Below are 17,274 nucleotides of genomic sequence, written 5' to 3'. Positions count from 1 at the left end.
TTATGTTTGACCAGAGGGGGGCAGTCAAGCGCGTGTCCTGAGTCCGTCTGCAGGGTGTCACCACACACACACACACTCACACTCACACGCTCACACTCAGACACACACACACGCACGACGCACATTTGTAACTCGCGGTGCAATGAACTGCAAAGTCAATTTAAGGAATGATAATTCAACCAAATGGAATTGAGAAATATAAAGAATAATGTTGTCACCTTCACTTTGAATATCAGATTGGAGGTGATTTTAATTCTAAATTATACGGACTCACCATTCCTCTGACACACGTGTGCTTATAATAGGAAGATCAAGAACAACAAAGCCCCCCCCCCCCCACCCCCCCTTTTCTCCAAAATGCATCTATTTAAGTTTACCTCGGACCTCCTCAGTCTATGGATTTCACGGTGTGATGAAGAGAGCTGCTATGAGGAATGGTTATTTCTAGAAGCCAATTATTTTAGAAAGTGACTGTTCAAACGAGTATTTCTGTGCACACACGGTATTTCGATCAATGATCCAAATGGCAAGCAGCTCCACTTCCCGAGTCGTCCCTCCAATACCTGAAACACGATTAATCATTAATAATCAAATTAGCATGGGGCCTTCAATCCCAAGGGGGTAAAGGGCAACAAAAAAAAAAAAAGGGAAAGCTTAACAAGTTTCAGGCTTCGCGACCGTCTATTGGATGATGGGTCGCACTGGTGCCAAGTAACGGTGAGGCCGAGCGTTGTGGTCCCGCCTCCCCAGAAGCCTTCGCGGGGTTGTAATTGGACGCCGCACTTGCCATTCCCCATCCGCCCAGGTTAGGTTGCTCTGCACCGTCAAGATGCTCAATTGATGGGCGTACTGAGCTGTGCAGTGAAAGGAGATACCGTTTACGTGTTTCATTGTAGCAAAACAAAACCATGTTCTTTCCTGGTTACATCACTGCGTGCTGCTGGTTTCTGCGCGACGCGCTCCCTGGAGCCCAGCTGGTTTGTGTCCCCGCGCGCGGCGACAAGCGGGTCGGACGATGCTATTGCGGCGTTTTAAAGGGAAAAAAGCCCATGAAAGAATAACAACACAAGGCTAGTGCGCCGCCGCCAGCGACACATATCCGTATTTATTAGTTTAATCCGGAGGATTGTGCTTATTGGCTCTCTCGCACGCCCGGTGGAACTCGGACAACGCGGGCACTTCTGGTGAAACACCTGCCGTGAGATCGCGGACCAACACGGAGCACATGGACGTCAGTTCCCCGGACCGTGGAGCGGACGTTCACATCTGAGTTGTTTTCTTTTCTTCATCTTCTATCAAGACGCCTGTATTGCTACGCTGCCATGGAGCATTCTCGGTTTTGAATCCCCGTCGGTTTAGTATTTACTCCTCGCGGGGCTTCAAACCAGCCCGAGTATGGGGATGACAGCTGATCGCCCCTCCTCTCTTGGGACTTAAATAAAAACGCGCTCCATCTGAATCCGCTGCCCTGGATCGGAAGCCAGAGTCTCAGTTTCAGCTGTGTTTAACAATAGATGGAGCGCAGCGGGCTGTGACATTTGGGCGATTGCCACCCTAACCTTAACCTTTCCCTTCAAACTGGCCATTTTGTCATGGGTTTCAGCCGGTGCCGTATTTCACTGAAGGCCTTTTTAATTTAATTTTGTATAGTCTTTTGGACGGAGCAGAGAGCCTCCATCTGTTCTGCGGGAGAACTGTCTTTCTGCAAAGTGCTTCCTCTCGGCGGAGATCGAGATGCTCCGTCCGATCAGCTCTCATGGAAACTAAAAGTCTCTTCTTGCTCTTTGGTACTTTGCGCTAAACCCCATGGCCGGGGATGATCCTTGAGTAGCCGATAAAATAATCAGCGTCGCGGTGTCAGCGAAGGCTTGAGCTACAGGGGATTTGTGTAGATTATCGCCGGACTGCTATTTTGTTCCCTCGGTCACACTCTTAACTGAATCGAGCAGCTTTTGATCTGCAGCCTTTCCCCCCGCTGCCCCAGCCGCCTGGAAACCCCAGACAGGGACGCCTGTTTACAAGCCCCGCTATTCATAGGTCAAAGGAGGGAAGCGGGTTGCATTCAGAAGCGATGCCTGCCACGGAGGTGCTTGGACCCAGATCCGAGGATACGGCGAGTTTGGCGCAGCTGTCAGCGCGTGGATCCGCGGGAATGAGGCGCGCTTTGAGGCTGTAGTCCGCTCCCCGTTTACTCGCAGGCTGCCTGTGATGCCGGCGCTGTGACCGGGAGAGGGGGAAAAAACACACACACACACACACATACACGCGCACACACACAGAGCAGCGTCCGACTGAGCACTTTTCCCCGGACCCGTTTTGACTATCTACCGGGCGGCTACCGGAGGATGTTTGAGCCAGGATGCTGCGCTTCCCCGTGAAGAAGATCCGGAAGCAGTTCAAGCTTCTGCTGCTGCTGGTACTGCTCACCTCCGCCGTGTGGTTCACCTACCTGCACATCAACCAGGGCAAGACCATCAAACTCCACTTCAACTACGGAAAAGGTAACCTGAGAGGAACGGTGTCCATGCGACTTTTTACTCTGATGGAGGGGAGCTATCAGCCTCCAAAGACATTTAAAAGGACATTTAACTGCCCTTCTGAATACTGTGATGATGCCCCATGGAGGCAACGCCATAAACTAGTGTAACATCACTCTCCTCCTGCATGAATATTATAATGTTAAGGAGACATAATATATAGGCGGCACAATAAGACCACCATAAATTCACTATAGTTCCAAACCTAAGGAAAATATCACAGGTGTCGGCTATCAAAACTCCCGATGAGCTCAGTAAAAATACTGCAGACACATAAAGTCCCTTTACTAACATTGTTGGGTTCATCATTTTGCGACAAATGTGCCCCCTGAAACTACTATAGACTGACTTCCACATATATGATTGTTCTCCCTTGAGGAGTGTGAGGGGAAGGACCAGAGAAGAATTAACTCGGTGTGTCATAAATTAACAATGGTTTCCTTCTCCGGGCTAAGTAAAGAGCACCGCGGTGTCGGGCCAGGTCGAAAGCCAGACCCCCGCCTTCAACATTAATAATCAAAGGGCTGTTCATAAAGGTGGCTTCAGAGGTCACGGGCATGCCAGTCAGGCTTGGAAAAAATGTCGGGTTGGGAAGCGCAGGGGAGGCAGCGCTCCACCTGCTGCTGTGATACTGCTTATTACCAATGCCTGATTGCGGCCAGCCACTGTGCACAGCGTGAACGGATGGCAGTAACAGTGGATGATGCAGAGTATTGTACAGGAATAACAGTGATTAATGAAAGAAACACTTCCACAAGGTGCTGGGTGAAGTAACGTGCCACTTCCTACTACACATTCATCATGGGGCGCTGCTGTACTCTCATCTCCTGCAGCTGTCTGTGTAAAGTTATACCCAATGATTATGATGTCCTTGAAGAGTGTACAAAGTGCACACACACACACACACACACCTACACACACACGGTTCACTCACACACAGGGATCATGTTGTTGTCTCTGATCTCAGCCGTGGGGTTTACCCAGTGACAGATAGATTTTGTTTCCCGATGATGATGATGATGATGAAAGTCCTGTTGCTCTGACTCGTTGCTTTTGGTAACTGCAGCAAAGCGAGATGATTTGAGAAAAACATTTATGTATTAATTCACCATGGTTAAATATACATATGGCTGAGATCTCTCTCTCAAGATAAGTAAACCAAAAACGTATGTTATAAGCCTCCGGATTAACACTTCCGGTTCCGGTACTTCAGATTAAACGGTGTCCGGTCCCAGTACTTCCGGTTGAGTGGCAGTAAATGGGTCACACTTCCTACGACTTTGATTGTTTAACTATGTGTTTAGTCCAGAGTTTCAACACACTGCACGAGAACACTACAGAGGCCATATTTATTAAAGGGTTATATTATGTTGCATTGCACCATATTGGACAGGTGCTCATAATATTGCATCACACACACACACACACACACACACATACAGACACTACAGTGGATGCAATGAATAGTCAATCTTCGTCTTCCTATTCAAGCAGATTTATTGCACCGCACATGCCTTTTGTGTTTTGTTTTTTTCTGTTGCTGCAGCATTGCTGCGGATTTTCTTATGACTTGCCCAGAAGCACGGCAACCACTGAGCCTGTTGCACGCTGAGACTTTCGGTATGACTGTGCTCCTCGTCTTAAAGGTTCCACTAATAGTCCGCCTGTGTGACTCTTCTGCTGTGGCCGTCTGTCGAGGAAGGAAGCTGTTATGCTGTTTTGCTGGTCCGCGCGTCTAATTGACTGTCTTCCATTTAGCAGGCATCTGAGCAGGTCAACTCACTTAACCTCTTATGAATAACATGTCCCCCCTTGCACCAAGGGTTTCTAAGTGAGATGTAGCCATTACTGGAAATGGGGCTCCATGAAGTGTGTAAATATTCATATCAGGCTGGCAGTATTCTCTCCACACAAAAATCTTCATTGATTCTTAACACAGAGGTGGGGCAGGTAGAAATTATGTCATTTAAATTTGAGCCTCAGTCCTCCCTTATTGGAAAATGCAATTATAATGTGTCACATTTCTACTCTGCTTGTCTCTATTTTGGAGGAAATTGGATTGATCTCAGTCCGATCCTCTCCGAGCACCCGCCTCGGACAGATTGCTGCTCGCACCGCGTCCTCAGGATAATGTCTTATTGGCATATGACCATCACACTTATGAGAAATATAAACATCTTTGCGTGAAGTGGCCCATTGAGGCTGCGTCTATCTAATCGTGAATAATGACGGGCAAATTGTGTCAGAGACAGTTTACAGCTGAGCAGATTGTTTCGTACACAGTCTGTGAAGTGTTTCAAACTCGAGCCTTCTTACCTCGGTGTGCTCGCGCGCTGCTTGAGTGGCTCAACATAATGACGGAGCAGGGGCCGGAGACTCTGAGAAGAGGTCTTTTAAATGGAGCCCCGCAGAGCCGTCATGGATGGCAAACGAGCGCTCTTTTGTAATACATTAAACGTATCTCATGGAAACACTTTGTGTGTCTCCTTGAGACCGAACAAACCCGTTGAATATATTTTCTACTCGGTGACATATATACAATTGGCTTTGTCGCCTCCTCTTATTGGGGCATCGCTACCTTTTTTTTTTAACCATCTGATCCAGCTGCTGCAACTGTTCTTTGCATGTGGCGCTAACGTGCGTTGGGCGTGACCCTCGGTGTATCGTGCCAGAGGCGTACAGAAGACACAAACGTGGGAATCCAGTCATGGAAGGGGAAAGTCTCTGGTTGAACCCTGTGGACCGGCTGGCAGGAATCTGGGTGCGGCAGTGAAAGGGAAGCCTTCTCGGCAGATGTTGATTTCCTGGACCAAGCTGCGAGGAGGAGGGTTTATTTTACCCAGCTAGTGACACTTACAGCCGAGGTTTAAAGGCTTTTGCTTGGGTCACATTGAGCTATGACGTTACTCACCCAACCAGTGTATTGCTGAGATTATATAATGGAAGCTATGATCTACATATTCCAATAGGTTGACGAACACTTCATTACTCAGAAGTCATACGTGGTCGGGAATGTCACACTGTGGTTGGTGGGCAAAGAAGTCCATTTGGCAGAGGTGTCATCCGGTCATTTTGATGCCGAATTGTCGTCATTCAAAGCGCCAAGCCAGTGGCAGACATATTGAAATGGACCATCTTTTTCTGACACTAAATTATTCAGTACAGGATGGAGCTGTGTGATGGACTGGTGATTGCATGGGGATGCAGGGCTCTCACCGTTTCTGAGATTTTATAGAAAGTTGAGGGAGCGAAGGATCCACTATCTGGGAGATAATGGCACATATGAACGGTTGCTTGAGAAGTGAGAAACTTAATTTTATTTAAAAACACCAGAAGTTGAGGTTACTTCCTACACTGCCCTGTGAAACGCCTCTGCTTGAAGAGAACACCTTGAGTAGGCCAGACAAGTTAATGTAACTACAGCGGCATGAGCCATACTAATGGGACCTCTGTGAATGTGTGGGTGTTTCTTGGGACATTTATTTATCTTTTCTTTAAAGCCAAGGTAGCTGTTGGTACTTTGATGATGGCTTGAGCCAGAAAGGTATAATTAAATAGTTTTCAGATTGCACACTGGCCAGACTAGCCTTATTTAATCAGAATTTCAATGAGGAAGTGTGTTGGCAGGCAGTGCTGCGGCGCATATTAGATGAGTGCCACATTTATGCGGCCACCCAGTTGTACAACAGCTCCCCTGTTTTCCAGCATCAACAGGTCCACTGAGGAGGAGGAGGAGGAGGAGGAGGAAGAGGAGGAGGACGAGGCTGGCCGCTGCATACAGGCCTCTATTGATTAACTGTGATTACACATGTGGAGGCCCACATATGCATACGCGTAATCACTCCCACACAAACACACACCTATTTGTGAAATGTCACATAAAACACACATACGCTTCATATCATCACCTCTCTGAAGTGCGCAAGTCGGAAAGGGGAAGTCTCAGGGGCCTCGGCAGATTGGCTGCTTGGTTGCCCATGGAGACAACATATGGGAGAGGAACGTGCTGGGCTGGTGGGATGTTTCAAGCTTATCTTATCAAGGCCGATTGATTCACAGGTTTTAAAGGAAGCTCGGATGCGCTGAATGTCCTCAGAGAGGCTAAAAATAAAGCGCTCAACTTGTGGATGCAGCATCACTGTATTGTACTAATACCTCCTGAGAGGAAGGTAAAACTGACTCGAAGAAGCACGCACGTTCACATTAAAACACTTGGATATAGTAGCAGTCCAGTATCAAGTTGGATTTGGATTGTTGTGTCTCAACAGCAACACCCTCGGGCTGGCTTGCTGTCATGGTAACCATGCCCTCCGATGTCACTTTCCCTAATTTTAGCTCCTGTGGTTCTCACGGTCGGTCGGCTTCACCTCGGCCAGAACGACTCTGCCAACTTGGCGTGTGCGCGCGTGCATGTGTGCGCGCGCGTGTGTGTGTGCGTGACGTACACAGCACCTTTTTTCATGTTATCATTTATTCATGCAACAATGAATATCATCAATTGCCATTTGGTGTTTGTGAATAATGCAGCTGCTCGGTGCCGACTCGCCCCTTCATTAACAACTGGTTTGTTTCATTGAAGGACGGAAGAAAATAACGACAAGACGTAAGCAAACTGCTTTACTTCATAAAAAGCAATTTTCCAGGCGCTCATGTTGTATATGTAAGGTGTGTTTAGGAGCTTGTACGCCGCGCCCAGCGTGGGTGCAGTCTGCAAGTCTGCATCAACAAAGTAATTTGATGTTTAACTTGGGACACATCTGAACCCAGCTGGGTGGTGCTGCTTTCAAAGATTACTTCTATTTAGGAATGCTGAGGCCTTATATCACTGCAGAGGAGCTCTGTTAATCAGATGAAAATGAAGGGGAGGCGGAGAGACATTTTAAAAGGGCTGAATTATGAAATCGGAGCTCTACTAATGTGGTGATTTATATTCTTTAGAGCCATACTGTTTGGCTGGCTTAACAAAAATACTTCTGATAGTAAAAACCTGGATAAGTGGAATCTTACGGTATAATCTATGCACATTTCTTGGTGATTAAAGATGGCGATACTGACAAAAGAAACTGCATTATGTATATGAATCAGTCATGCCGTTTGACATGTATCTTCGATGTGGGATTTCATGTAAAGGGCCTTTACGCATGTGGCAGTCAGTGCATTGTTAGCTTTTGTCTGGGGAGCTGGGATGGAGACTGTCAGATTCTCAACCATGAATCTGCCCCACAGCTTATCTGACCAACCCAGTAAATCTCTCCTTCTGGGTGATTCCACAGCCAGGATGAAAGATGCTCCCATAACGACTCACACTGCACTGGGTGTGCCAGGATACTGTGGGACCTTTTGTGGTGGAGACCACAGAGGGGCTGATGAAGAGGAGGACAATGCCTCACGCTTTTATTATGTGCATGTAATCTCTCGCTCAGCAACACTTCCTCCCTTTAGTGATTTCGCGTCTTTCAATTTTCTTGCGCAAGCAAATGCACACAAGTAATTATTTACTAACATTTAAGTTAACGATCTATCTAAAAGATTTCACGCTCCGGATGTGTTACATTCATATGCGCATCGTGCACTTCACAAACCACAAATCCATGTGAGATGTGAGCCACATGTGGCTCTAAGACTGAGAGATGAAGGGAGGCTAGGTTGGAAGGTGAGCGAAAGCGCTGGAAAAACACGAGTCCAGAGTGTGTTAACCTCGGGGTTAATGCAATTTGTGTTGGCCTGCCTAACAAGCCACCATCAAGGTACCAGCTCGGCCTCATGTAGATGAGAGCTCTGGCCCAGTGCCACGGCTTTGCCGCAGGAGATTTGCGTGTGTCTGATTGTGTGTGTGTGTGTGTGTGTGTGTGAGAGAGAGCGTGTGTTAATGAGCGACACAAAGAAATTTAGTGTAAAATAGATGGAAATGTGTTTGTGCAAACTAGCTTGTTTTTTTTTTTCCCCGAGTGTCATTGCACGCGTCTGTGAGCGCGCACCTCGCTGATCTCGCTGCCGTCTGCACTTTAGCCCCAGTGTTTAGCCGAGCAGAAGAGGAAGCAGCTGAATGATGGCCCTGTCTGCCCGCTGGCACGCTCGCTGCCAATAGGGGACGAGCATTTGGGGAGGGGGAACGGGGCCGAAGAAGGACACCCTTCTCACGCAACAGGTGGGACGTGCAGCAGGAAGCACCAGGAGGGGAAGTGGCTGTGACTTATAATACACCCAGCAGCCCTTTCACCTTGTACAATGGGCGTTATCGCTGTACTTGGAAACTATTGTTCCTGTTGGGATGTGGGTACACGGATCAGATTCTCACGGGAAAGCTGTTCAGGTGTATCTAACTTATACAGCGGGGGTGTCAAATAACACAGCATTCACACTGTTAAACAATGCCATTAAGAGTGAATTAAGACCAATATTCCTCAGCAGAGAGACAGAAAAACCCAGACAATTTGGACAATTTACTAGGACGCTGCGGGGAGACAGTGTGAGTGGTGAAAGCACGTGGGAGTTGGCGGTGAGTTTTAAGAAATGGGAAACCAACCGAGAGCGAGAAAGAATAAGAGGACTGCCATGGAGACAGATGTCAGGTGGGAGTATCGACTGCAGACGATCATGATCCTTGCCATGATGGGATTTGTCAGTTCCCTTCGCTGGGGCTCGGTTCCGCTCTTTGCTCCCCACCTCTGCGGAAGGATTTTCTTTCATGGGGTTTCTATGCAGCGCTGGGCTGTATCAGCTCTGGTGTTGCCTTACTGTAAGTGATCCAGAGCTTGCAGGATTTCAATCAATCATCAAAGAGTGTGTGTGTCTGTGCGCTCCCTGCTGCTCAGAATGAGCTTTCTGTAGAGGTGGTTAACGGAAAAGGTCACCTCTCCTCGAGGCCGGCCTCGCTCGGAACGAGGCCGGGGAGAGAAGGATCAGAGGACGGGGACGGGGGAGACCTCAGAGACGGAAGAGACGGGGGTGTTGGTTGCATTGCAGTCCGCTTTGTGGAGTTCCTCTGTTGAAAAGTCATAGAGATGGACTTCATTTAAAAGAGTAAATTGACCGTAGAGCGCCCGTCCCTGTGTGCATTTCTCTTCGAATTCCTTTTGACCCTTGTGTTCGTTTGAAATCCCGATCATGCTTTGACTTTTTAACAGTCATTTATGAATCTTTACACATCTATGGACCCAGATCTGGAGGTGGGACAGGAATCCTTCTCCATTTATAAAAGCTCGCTGGGGAAAGTCGAGCAAAAAACACGTTTTCTTCACTTTAAGGGCTTTCACCAACGTGTCGGGCTGCCATTCAGATAAAACTATATTCTGAGCTATATATTTGGCTGCATATACAAAAGGATGAAAACACCAAGTGGATCGTGGTGGTGATAAGGCGCCCCGCTGCTCCACAGCGGGTCGGCGGGTCTCCCCTGCCGGCAGCAACCTGTTTAGTTCAACTGAATGGTATATTCTCCCTCCTTGACGTTCTTTCTCTCATATTGTATTATTGCAGCTCTTTTCACTTTTCAAAAATCCTATATTTCATTCAATCTCCTCTTGTTCCATCTGACTTAGATCCAGGTTATCTTTTACATGTCTCCATCTTTCTCTTATATTTCGGCAAGAAGCCGAGGAGTATCGGAGGAGAGAAAGAGAGGACAGGGCCTGCACTTTGTCGTTGCGTTGTCGTTCCTTTTGTGTTGCGTCTCAAAGGCGTGTTTGTCGGCTTGATGACCATGTGAGCTGCTTTGTGAACGAGCGCCACGTAGCTCTCTGAGCGCTGTCAAACACCGGTGCCTTTTTAAAAAAAAAAAAATATTGTGGCCAGTCATGAGGAAAGATATTCAAGAGAAGAGGAAAGTTTTCAGTTTCCTCTGGAGCCGTGTTTGTGTTTGCACAACTGTGCAAACTTACTGTGCGAGGAGGCCAGCCAGTGTGCTCTGAATGCTAACACGTCTTCAATTAATTTAACTTCTCTATGATTCACTGTAATTAAATGCACTCTTTTAGTATTCACCATATCATACTCACGTTCGTGTTTACAGCCACAGCTGATAAACAAATCAGATGTTGATGCTTAGGTCAGGAGAAGTGGTTCTTGAGTTTTGTGTTGCAAGATTATTTAAGACCTTTTTTGGGGCTTCTTTTATTGTTGAGACCTTAATTTTTATTTGTGGCAATTATTGCCGTGAAAAAGAGGGTCATAAAGCAAGCTGTCGCGGAGCGCTCAGTCACAGACTGTTTTCACGTAAACAAAGCGAGTAGCTGATGGCGAAACGATTGTAGCAAATGTGTTCTCGTCCATTCATTTCCTTTGTCATAGCATTTATTTTCCATGTTTTTAATGGCTTTTCCCCAATTCTGCATGATATGAAAATGGATTGCTAAAATGCAAGAAAACCAGAATGAATTTAAATGACCAAAACCACAACATGCTTTTTCCCCCTCAAGAGAATTTTGTGATATCTTTTTTTTTGTTTGTCGCTTTGGGATGAAATCACCAGGTCTTTATCTTTAAGTGCCCTCACTATATTCTCTCCACTATGGCAGGACGTTTTTGGAAGAGCACACCTCTCACCTTCAGGTTCAACCTCTTATCAATTACCTGGCAGGGTTCAGGCCAGCTCGTATCTTTTCTAACTCCCCAATGAGGAAATCCTAAATCACTGACTCCTAATTCTCAGCACGGAATTGCTTCGTCTCATGTGTCCGGCAGTATTCCCCTTATCTAGCATGATGATCGGTGCTTTGTTTTACCAGAGATCCAGAGATCTAATCTCGGAAAGTCCGACTGCACTTCCTAGTTGTGTTCTTGTTCGTCCTGACAACGTTACGCCAAACTATCTCTGCGAAGCATCGCTACTATGGCTCAGTGACCAGTTCCCCAGCCTGTCCTGACACTCCACGCAGCAGAAAGCCCTCTCTGTTGTGGCAGAGCTGTTGCTTTTCAGATTGTCTGGCTGCTTTATTGGCTTGATGTGACACAACGGCAGCAACACGTACCCAGGCAATAAAAAAGCAGTAAACAGTGACGGTGGTTTAAACAAAAATAGGAGCATACTCCTGCCCTCCATGGAGAAGAGGACGGGAAGAGAAAGTCATGTGGGAATGAGAATTATCTGGAAAAATAGCAAATTAAGTCCAGACACATTAAGGCAAGAACACGTTAGTGCAATACCTGTTGTTGATGTCTTGAGTTTTAGATTCACAAGTAAGTGCACACAGCCACATGCCTTCATTTACATGATGGCACAGAGAGGACATTCTTAAAAGCCTGTCTGACAGAGAGGCCATTATACACTAATGTCACCACACTTTCCTCCACCTCCTCCACCCTTTTCCATTCCCCTCCTGCTTGATCGCTCTTCTTTGTTAAATTCTTGCTTCTTAGACTCACTCTTTCCTCCATAAAATGACATATCTTATCGTGTGTGTGTGTGTGTGTGCGCATGCGTGTGTGTGTGTTTGTTTTTTTACATACTATCTTACATCTCCAAATGAGACGTGGGACAGGAGCAAGCTTTTCATCTCACTGCATTTGACATGGGGATTCACCTTCTGCCGCAAAGCAAGACAATTCAACTCTAATATCTCTCTGTCAAACATGCTGCTGCTACCCGCCCGCTGGTGAAAATGAGGTGTTTTTACATTACTGGGGAGGATAGGAGGACTGGCATTGAGCTGCTGGGCTTACTTGTTATAGCACTTTATCTGACCAGCTCCAGAAAATAGAGAGAAAACAGCCACGGCTTTGTTTATGTTGAGCAATAGATGTTTACTGTCCTGCATTTAAAGTGAGTTTAGCGAGTGGATAGATAGAAATATTCAGATGTATGCAAACGGTACATAGCTGCTGGTGATCTGACGGTTATTTCTGATAGTGATCGTTCTTGAAGGGACCACAGTCTACTTTTTTCTGCAAATCGTATCATCCGTTGTGTGGGGAGTGTCAGATATTGCCCAAGTCAAAATGATCTGCACGCTTCTTCTGCAGGTAATACAACAAACCACTTTGAAACCTGTGCATTGTCGTTCATGCAATGTTGTGTTTTAATAGTACAAATGAAGAAAGTCATGAGCCAGACCTTCAGGCTCCAGGGCATTCAAAAAATGATTGCAGTTCAATTTAATGTGCTGTTTTTTTGGGGGCCGGATTGCCAGGATTGTGCATGAAGAAGCATAGCAAGAAATATATATATATATATATATATATATATATATATATATATATATATAATGTGTGTATCCTGCTCATACTTGCCCAAGAGTCTAGGTTTTATTGTGTCATGCATGGCAAACAGTCGGCTTGTTCCTTAATTGGTTTCTTTCCTTCTAAAAATAAAGTGCCACAGACATGCATCACATGTACATTAATAAGCAGTAAAAGTTACTGAATAAAAACATATTAATTTGCTTGCTCTCTATTAGCTACCAGAGTTTTCAGACTGAAAATGCACATTCGCTTGTCTCTGCTTATCTCCAATCAAGATAGGTTTCGAGAAATTCATATTTATTTTGATTACCGGCAACTGAGCAAGTTATCATGCAGCCCAACCCACAAACCACCAGTTCATGCATTATGACAGAGGGAAGGACTGAGCACTGCTGTGTTGTGTGTGTTGTGTGTGTGTGTGTGTGTGTGTGTGTGTGTGTGTGTGTGTGTGTGTGTGTGTGTGTGTGTGGAAGTTGTACTATGCATGCAGAGGATTTGTAACTTATTAATAACTTACTCTGAATGCTGCTTTGTCTACCTGGGGTTGGGTCGACCCGCCCATCACCAGAACCTACAGACTATCTGACTGATTCAACACCGTGGCCGTTGTGAAAGCCATAAAAATAAAAAACCTTTGTTCCGTCAAAACATTAGTTCTGCATCACATTTTCTCCCGAGCGCTTTGCGAACAACTGCTGTAGATGACACGCAACAGGAAATGGTAGATGAATAAAGTGTAAACAACAATGTTATATTTAGACACTGTACCTAAGGAGACCATCCGACATGCAAACGACCACAGTTAACGGCCAACATATCCATTAGAGTCAAAAGTCCTGGAGCGGGACATCAAACCTCCTCATCTAATGTCTGCTGCTTTGCACATGTAGGGAGTTGCATATTGAACTGAAAATATGTTAATCCCAGCACACTGTGATTGTGTGCTTATCTTTTCGTAAGTTTTTCCTTTCATAATGTATTTGTGAACCTGCCAGTGAGGCGAAGCCAACTACTTTCGTCTCCCTCAGATCACACTGTGGACTGCAGCATTCCACATTAGCTGTCACTCCTCTTTTGAAATTAACTTTCGCAGCTACGTTTGCGATAACAGGTTTCTGCTGTCGCTATCTCAAAGCCTCTCTGTTGTGTTCAATTAGATAGAATCAAGCCTAATCACTGAGACGACAAAGCATGCCCGTGTAAGTCTCTTATTTTTCGTGATTTAAAGTGCGAAATTAATCAGCCATTACATCAATTGTTAATTCTGCCTGCCAAGTTAATGTTCATTGTTATACAAACTTGTCACAAACGCACTCATAAGGCATTTTCTTTGGTTCCAAGTACTGCTGACTGTACAGTTTACCTGTGGGTTCAGAGTGTCAACATCTCTTACAAAGTCAGTATCGGTGACAGCTGCAGTAAGCTCTATAGGGGTGTGTGTGTGTGTGTGTGTGTGTGTGTGTGTGTGTGTGTGTGTGTGTGTGTGTGCGCGTGTGCCTGAGGGTAAATGAAGGAGGAAAAAGATTACTTTTTTGTTTACAACAGTGTTTCCTCGCCAGCCACTTAAAAAGCTGAAGTTAGTGATGGGGAAAGTGATGGTGTGCTTCGGCCCTTCTGCAAACAAGGTCAGTGCATCGTGATAACACAGAGTAGACCTTGTCTTCTCCTCCTATCTCCTTCTCATTTTTGCTTCGAATGGTAGAAAAGCTGATTATATTGACAATTCCGACTAATCTGCTTTCAGCCCACACATTTGTGGGACAAAATGCACACTCTGGCACGCACACATGCACAGGGTGTGGATGCACAGAGGAGTAATTTGTTTCTCTTTGAGTGCCCTTAATGTTCGCCAGAGCTCTGAATAGAAAAATCATCTAATCAACAAAAAAGTCCTTGGTGTTAAGCATGAGTTCTGCCTGCACAAATGGAGTCGTCCCCGGATGAAGTGGATTCTGTTCATTGCCACGGTCAGATTGAGACACAATCATTCAATGTGCGGGTGAAGGCCTCACTCAGCTGGGTTAAGAAAACAACTCGAAATGGAAATGTTCACCGGAGCTGTGTTTACCTGAATGCAAAGAACAGTATGGATTATCAATGCCACCTTCAAGGGCCTTGGCTTTTTTTTTGTTGCGATGCACTCATACTGTGAAGACAGCCTCTATAGAATGGTGTGTTGTGTCTGTATCGTATGAGTGTGTGTCTGTGAGATAGATTGATTACTGTACTTCTATGAGAAAGTAAGGGAAGCAGTATGTGGGTGTGTGAAGGCAGCATGATGCATTATGATCACATAGCTGGAAGCTAGTAGGGACATTTTTATGACCAAACTTGATCGTTGCAACAACTTGTCGTAATTGGGATTGGATGACGGGACGGAGACTGGGTAATGACTCACTTCTCCTCATTAGTGAGGTAAGGCGGGCGTGTCTTGCTTCCAAACATTTTAGCGTCGTTCTGTGCCATCTAACCCTGATGACAGGATTGATGAGAAGCCAACGTCTGCGCCGTTTCTCCTCTTGCTAGATCTGTTAAGTGCATTAACCAACACTCACTTTGTACAGTCCCTTCAGCAAACATTTGTCAAGAGCATCATCCTAAAATGAACCATTCTTACATAGAAGAGTTGGCATAGATTATTTCTTTGACAAGACAAAATACAAAAGTACTTTATCTTGTTAGGACCGATCATACCACAGCGAAACGTAGCCCTGTAGTCTGGAACCGTTTTTGTTCTTATACATTAGTATAAGATCCTGTAATTGTGACATTAAAATATTTGTGTCACAATAACACGAAACCTCACGCGTCTACCCGGCGTGCCACGGGTTGGGTCATACTGGTTTCACCACGTATGACCCAACCCGTGAAGCTGAAGTTCTTCTCTTCTGCAATACATTTGACCGGCTTGCAACTGTCTTTTGAGTTTTGCATCCCAATTTATATCAGACAGTTCATGAACATTACAGTCGCATGTGAAACCTGAAAATATGTGTGTTGTGCAATATTTATTTTTTGGGTCTTGCTTGGCGCCAGAACTGCCTCATGTTCTCGTTTCCGTACTGCAAGACTAATGTAATCTGTGTGCATCATGTGGCAATATGCCACTTTTCTTTAATCATTGCATTGCTGGCAAAGTTTGGATTGTAGCCATTCAGAACTTTTTGCTTGCAAAAAAACCCCAGATTGCTTGGCTCCCGGTATTGTTGCTTCAAGCGTTGTCGGAACGCGCGGCCGGTCCGAGAGGGCCGATCGCTTGGCCCGCGGAAGTGCTGCTTTCAGCTTTCCCCAGAACCGCTCACTGCTCGTTGACTCCAGCGAAGGGAACGAGAGTTTGGAGCCTTCGTATCTCCAACACTCAATGAGCCTGTAAAGGCTCGTTGCAGACGACATGCTCGACTTGTCGTCCACAGACTCCTAAGGCCCCGCCCCCGGTTGCTGCACAGAGCGCCGTTTGTAGGTTTATTCACAGTTTATGAATAATGAAAGTCTTGCATGTCCAATTTGCACCAAGTTTGAGACTGCACATCCACCAGCAATACATCCGCCAAGTGTGGAGTAGCTTGGATGAACAGTTCTCGACATGCACACGTACATACGAACACACACAGAGATTCCTTGCGTTATAGTTTGATTGCAACATGGTGAACGGTGCTGTATGATGATGGTTATTACACTCGGACAGTGAGTGTAAAATTGTCATCTTGTGATTTTGACAACACTGTTTTTCCCAATGTGTCTTTCCCACTTGGCTGTTAAGAGTTGGTTTGGCCTTTCTGCAGGTGGTGCCCGTCCATCATTTCAGTGTGCCAAGACGGGCAGCTGTCTCTCTGTCACTCTTACCCGCCCCCATTACCACCACCTCCACTACCTCTGTTTGTACAGTGAGAGTAATGCCTGTGTGTGATGTGTCTGTAGAATGTAGCACCTGTGTCCTGCTGCAGGCGCATGTCCCCCTGGGTTGGATCTCATCCCTGCTGGTACTCGCTCCATCTCTCTCTCTCCCTCTCTGTCTCCCACACACACACGCACACCCACACACACACACACACACACACACAGACCCTCCTCCGTTCCCCTCATTCAAGCACTCTTTGCTCATTCATATGCGACGAGGGATTCCTATTTTGCGGCTTAGATTCTATTCCTTCCGGGGTTGTTGGAGTCCGCACCTGTGGGGTTCACACACACACACACACGCACACACACACACACACACACACACACGGACACACATTTGTGGGCTGAATTTGCTTTCATGCCTCCCATTTAAGCTGTGGGGAACCTCACTCTGGAAGCATTTATATTTGCCCCCTGAGCTCCAGCTGCGAGGAAAATAGGTGCAGGAGCTGTGGAGGAGACATGACAAATAGAGGGAAGAGCGTATTATCATATTCCGGCTGCCACTGGAGAGTCATTTAAAGAAAAAAAAAAAAAGGCTAAATGTGGACTGTGCATATTTAAGAAAACCTACGGACCTGTTAAGCCACTTCCTACAGAGGTTTATTGCTTTTCAGAGAGAACACAATTGTTTCGCTGCCACAAAGGAGCTTTTTAT

The 17,274-nt window shown here is 46.0% G+C and overlaps 1 protein-coding gene across 1 annotated transcript in view; it reads left to right on the top strand.

The window, feature by feature from the left end:
- The first annotated feature begins 855 nt into the window (after positions 1–855).
- The window catches only part of b4galnt4a (beta-1,4-N-acetyl-galactosaminyl transferase 4a), a 127,630-nt gene continuing 111,211 nt past the window's right edge, over positions 856–17,274 (top strand). Inside the window, exon 1 of the mRNA XM_068603178.1 lies at positions 856–2,501. Within this exon, the coding sequence (XP_068459279.1) occupies positions 2,360–2,501 (142 nt within the window). The 5' untranslated portion in view covers positions 856–2,359. The remainder of the gene's footprint in view (positions 2,502–17,274) is intronic.

The sequence above is a fragment of the Clinocottus analis genome, unplaced genomic scaffold (genome assembly GCF_023055335.1).
Source record: "Clinocottus analis isolate CAN_PGR_092001 unplaced genomic scaffold, fCliAna1.0.p SCAF_6, whole genome shotgun sequence".
Taxonomy (NCBI): domain Eukaryota; kingdom Metazoa; phylum Chordata; class Actinopteri; order Perciformes; family Cottidae; genus Clinocottus; species Clinocottus analis.
This window is presented reverse-complemented; position numbering and strand designations above follow the sequence as displayed.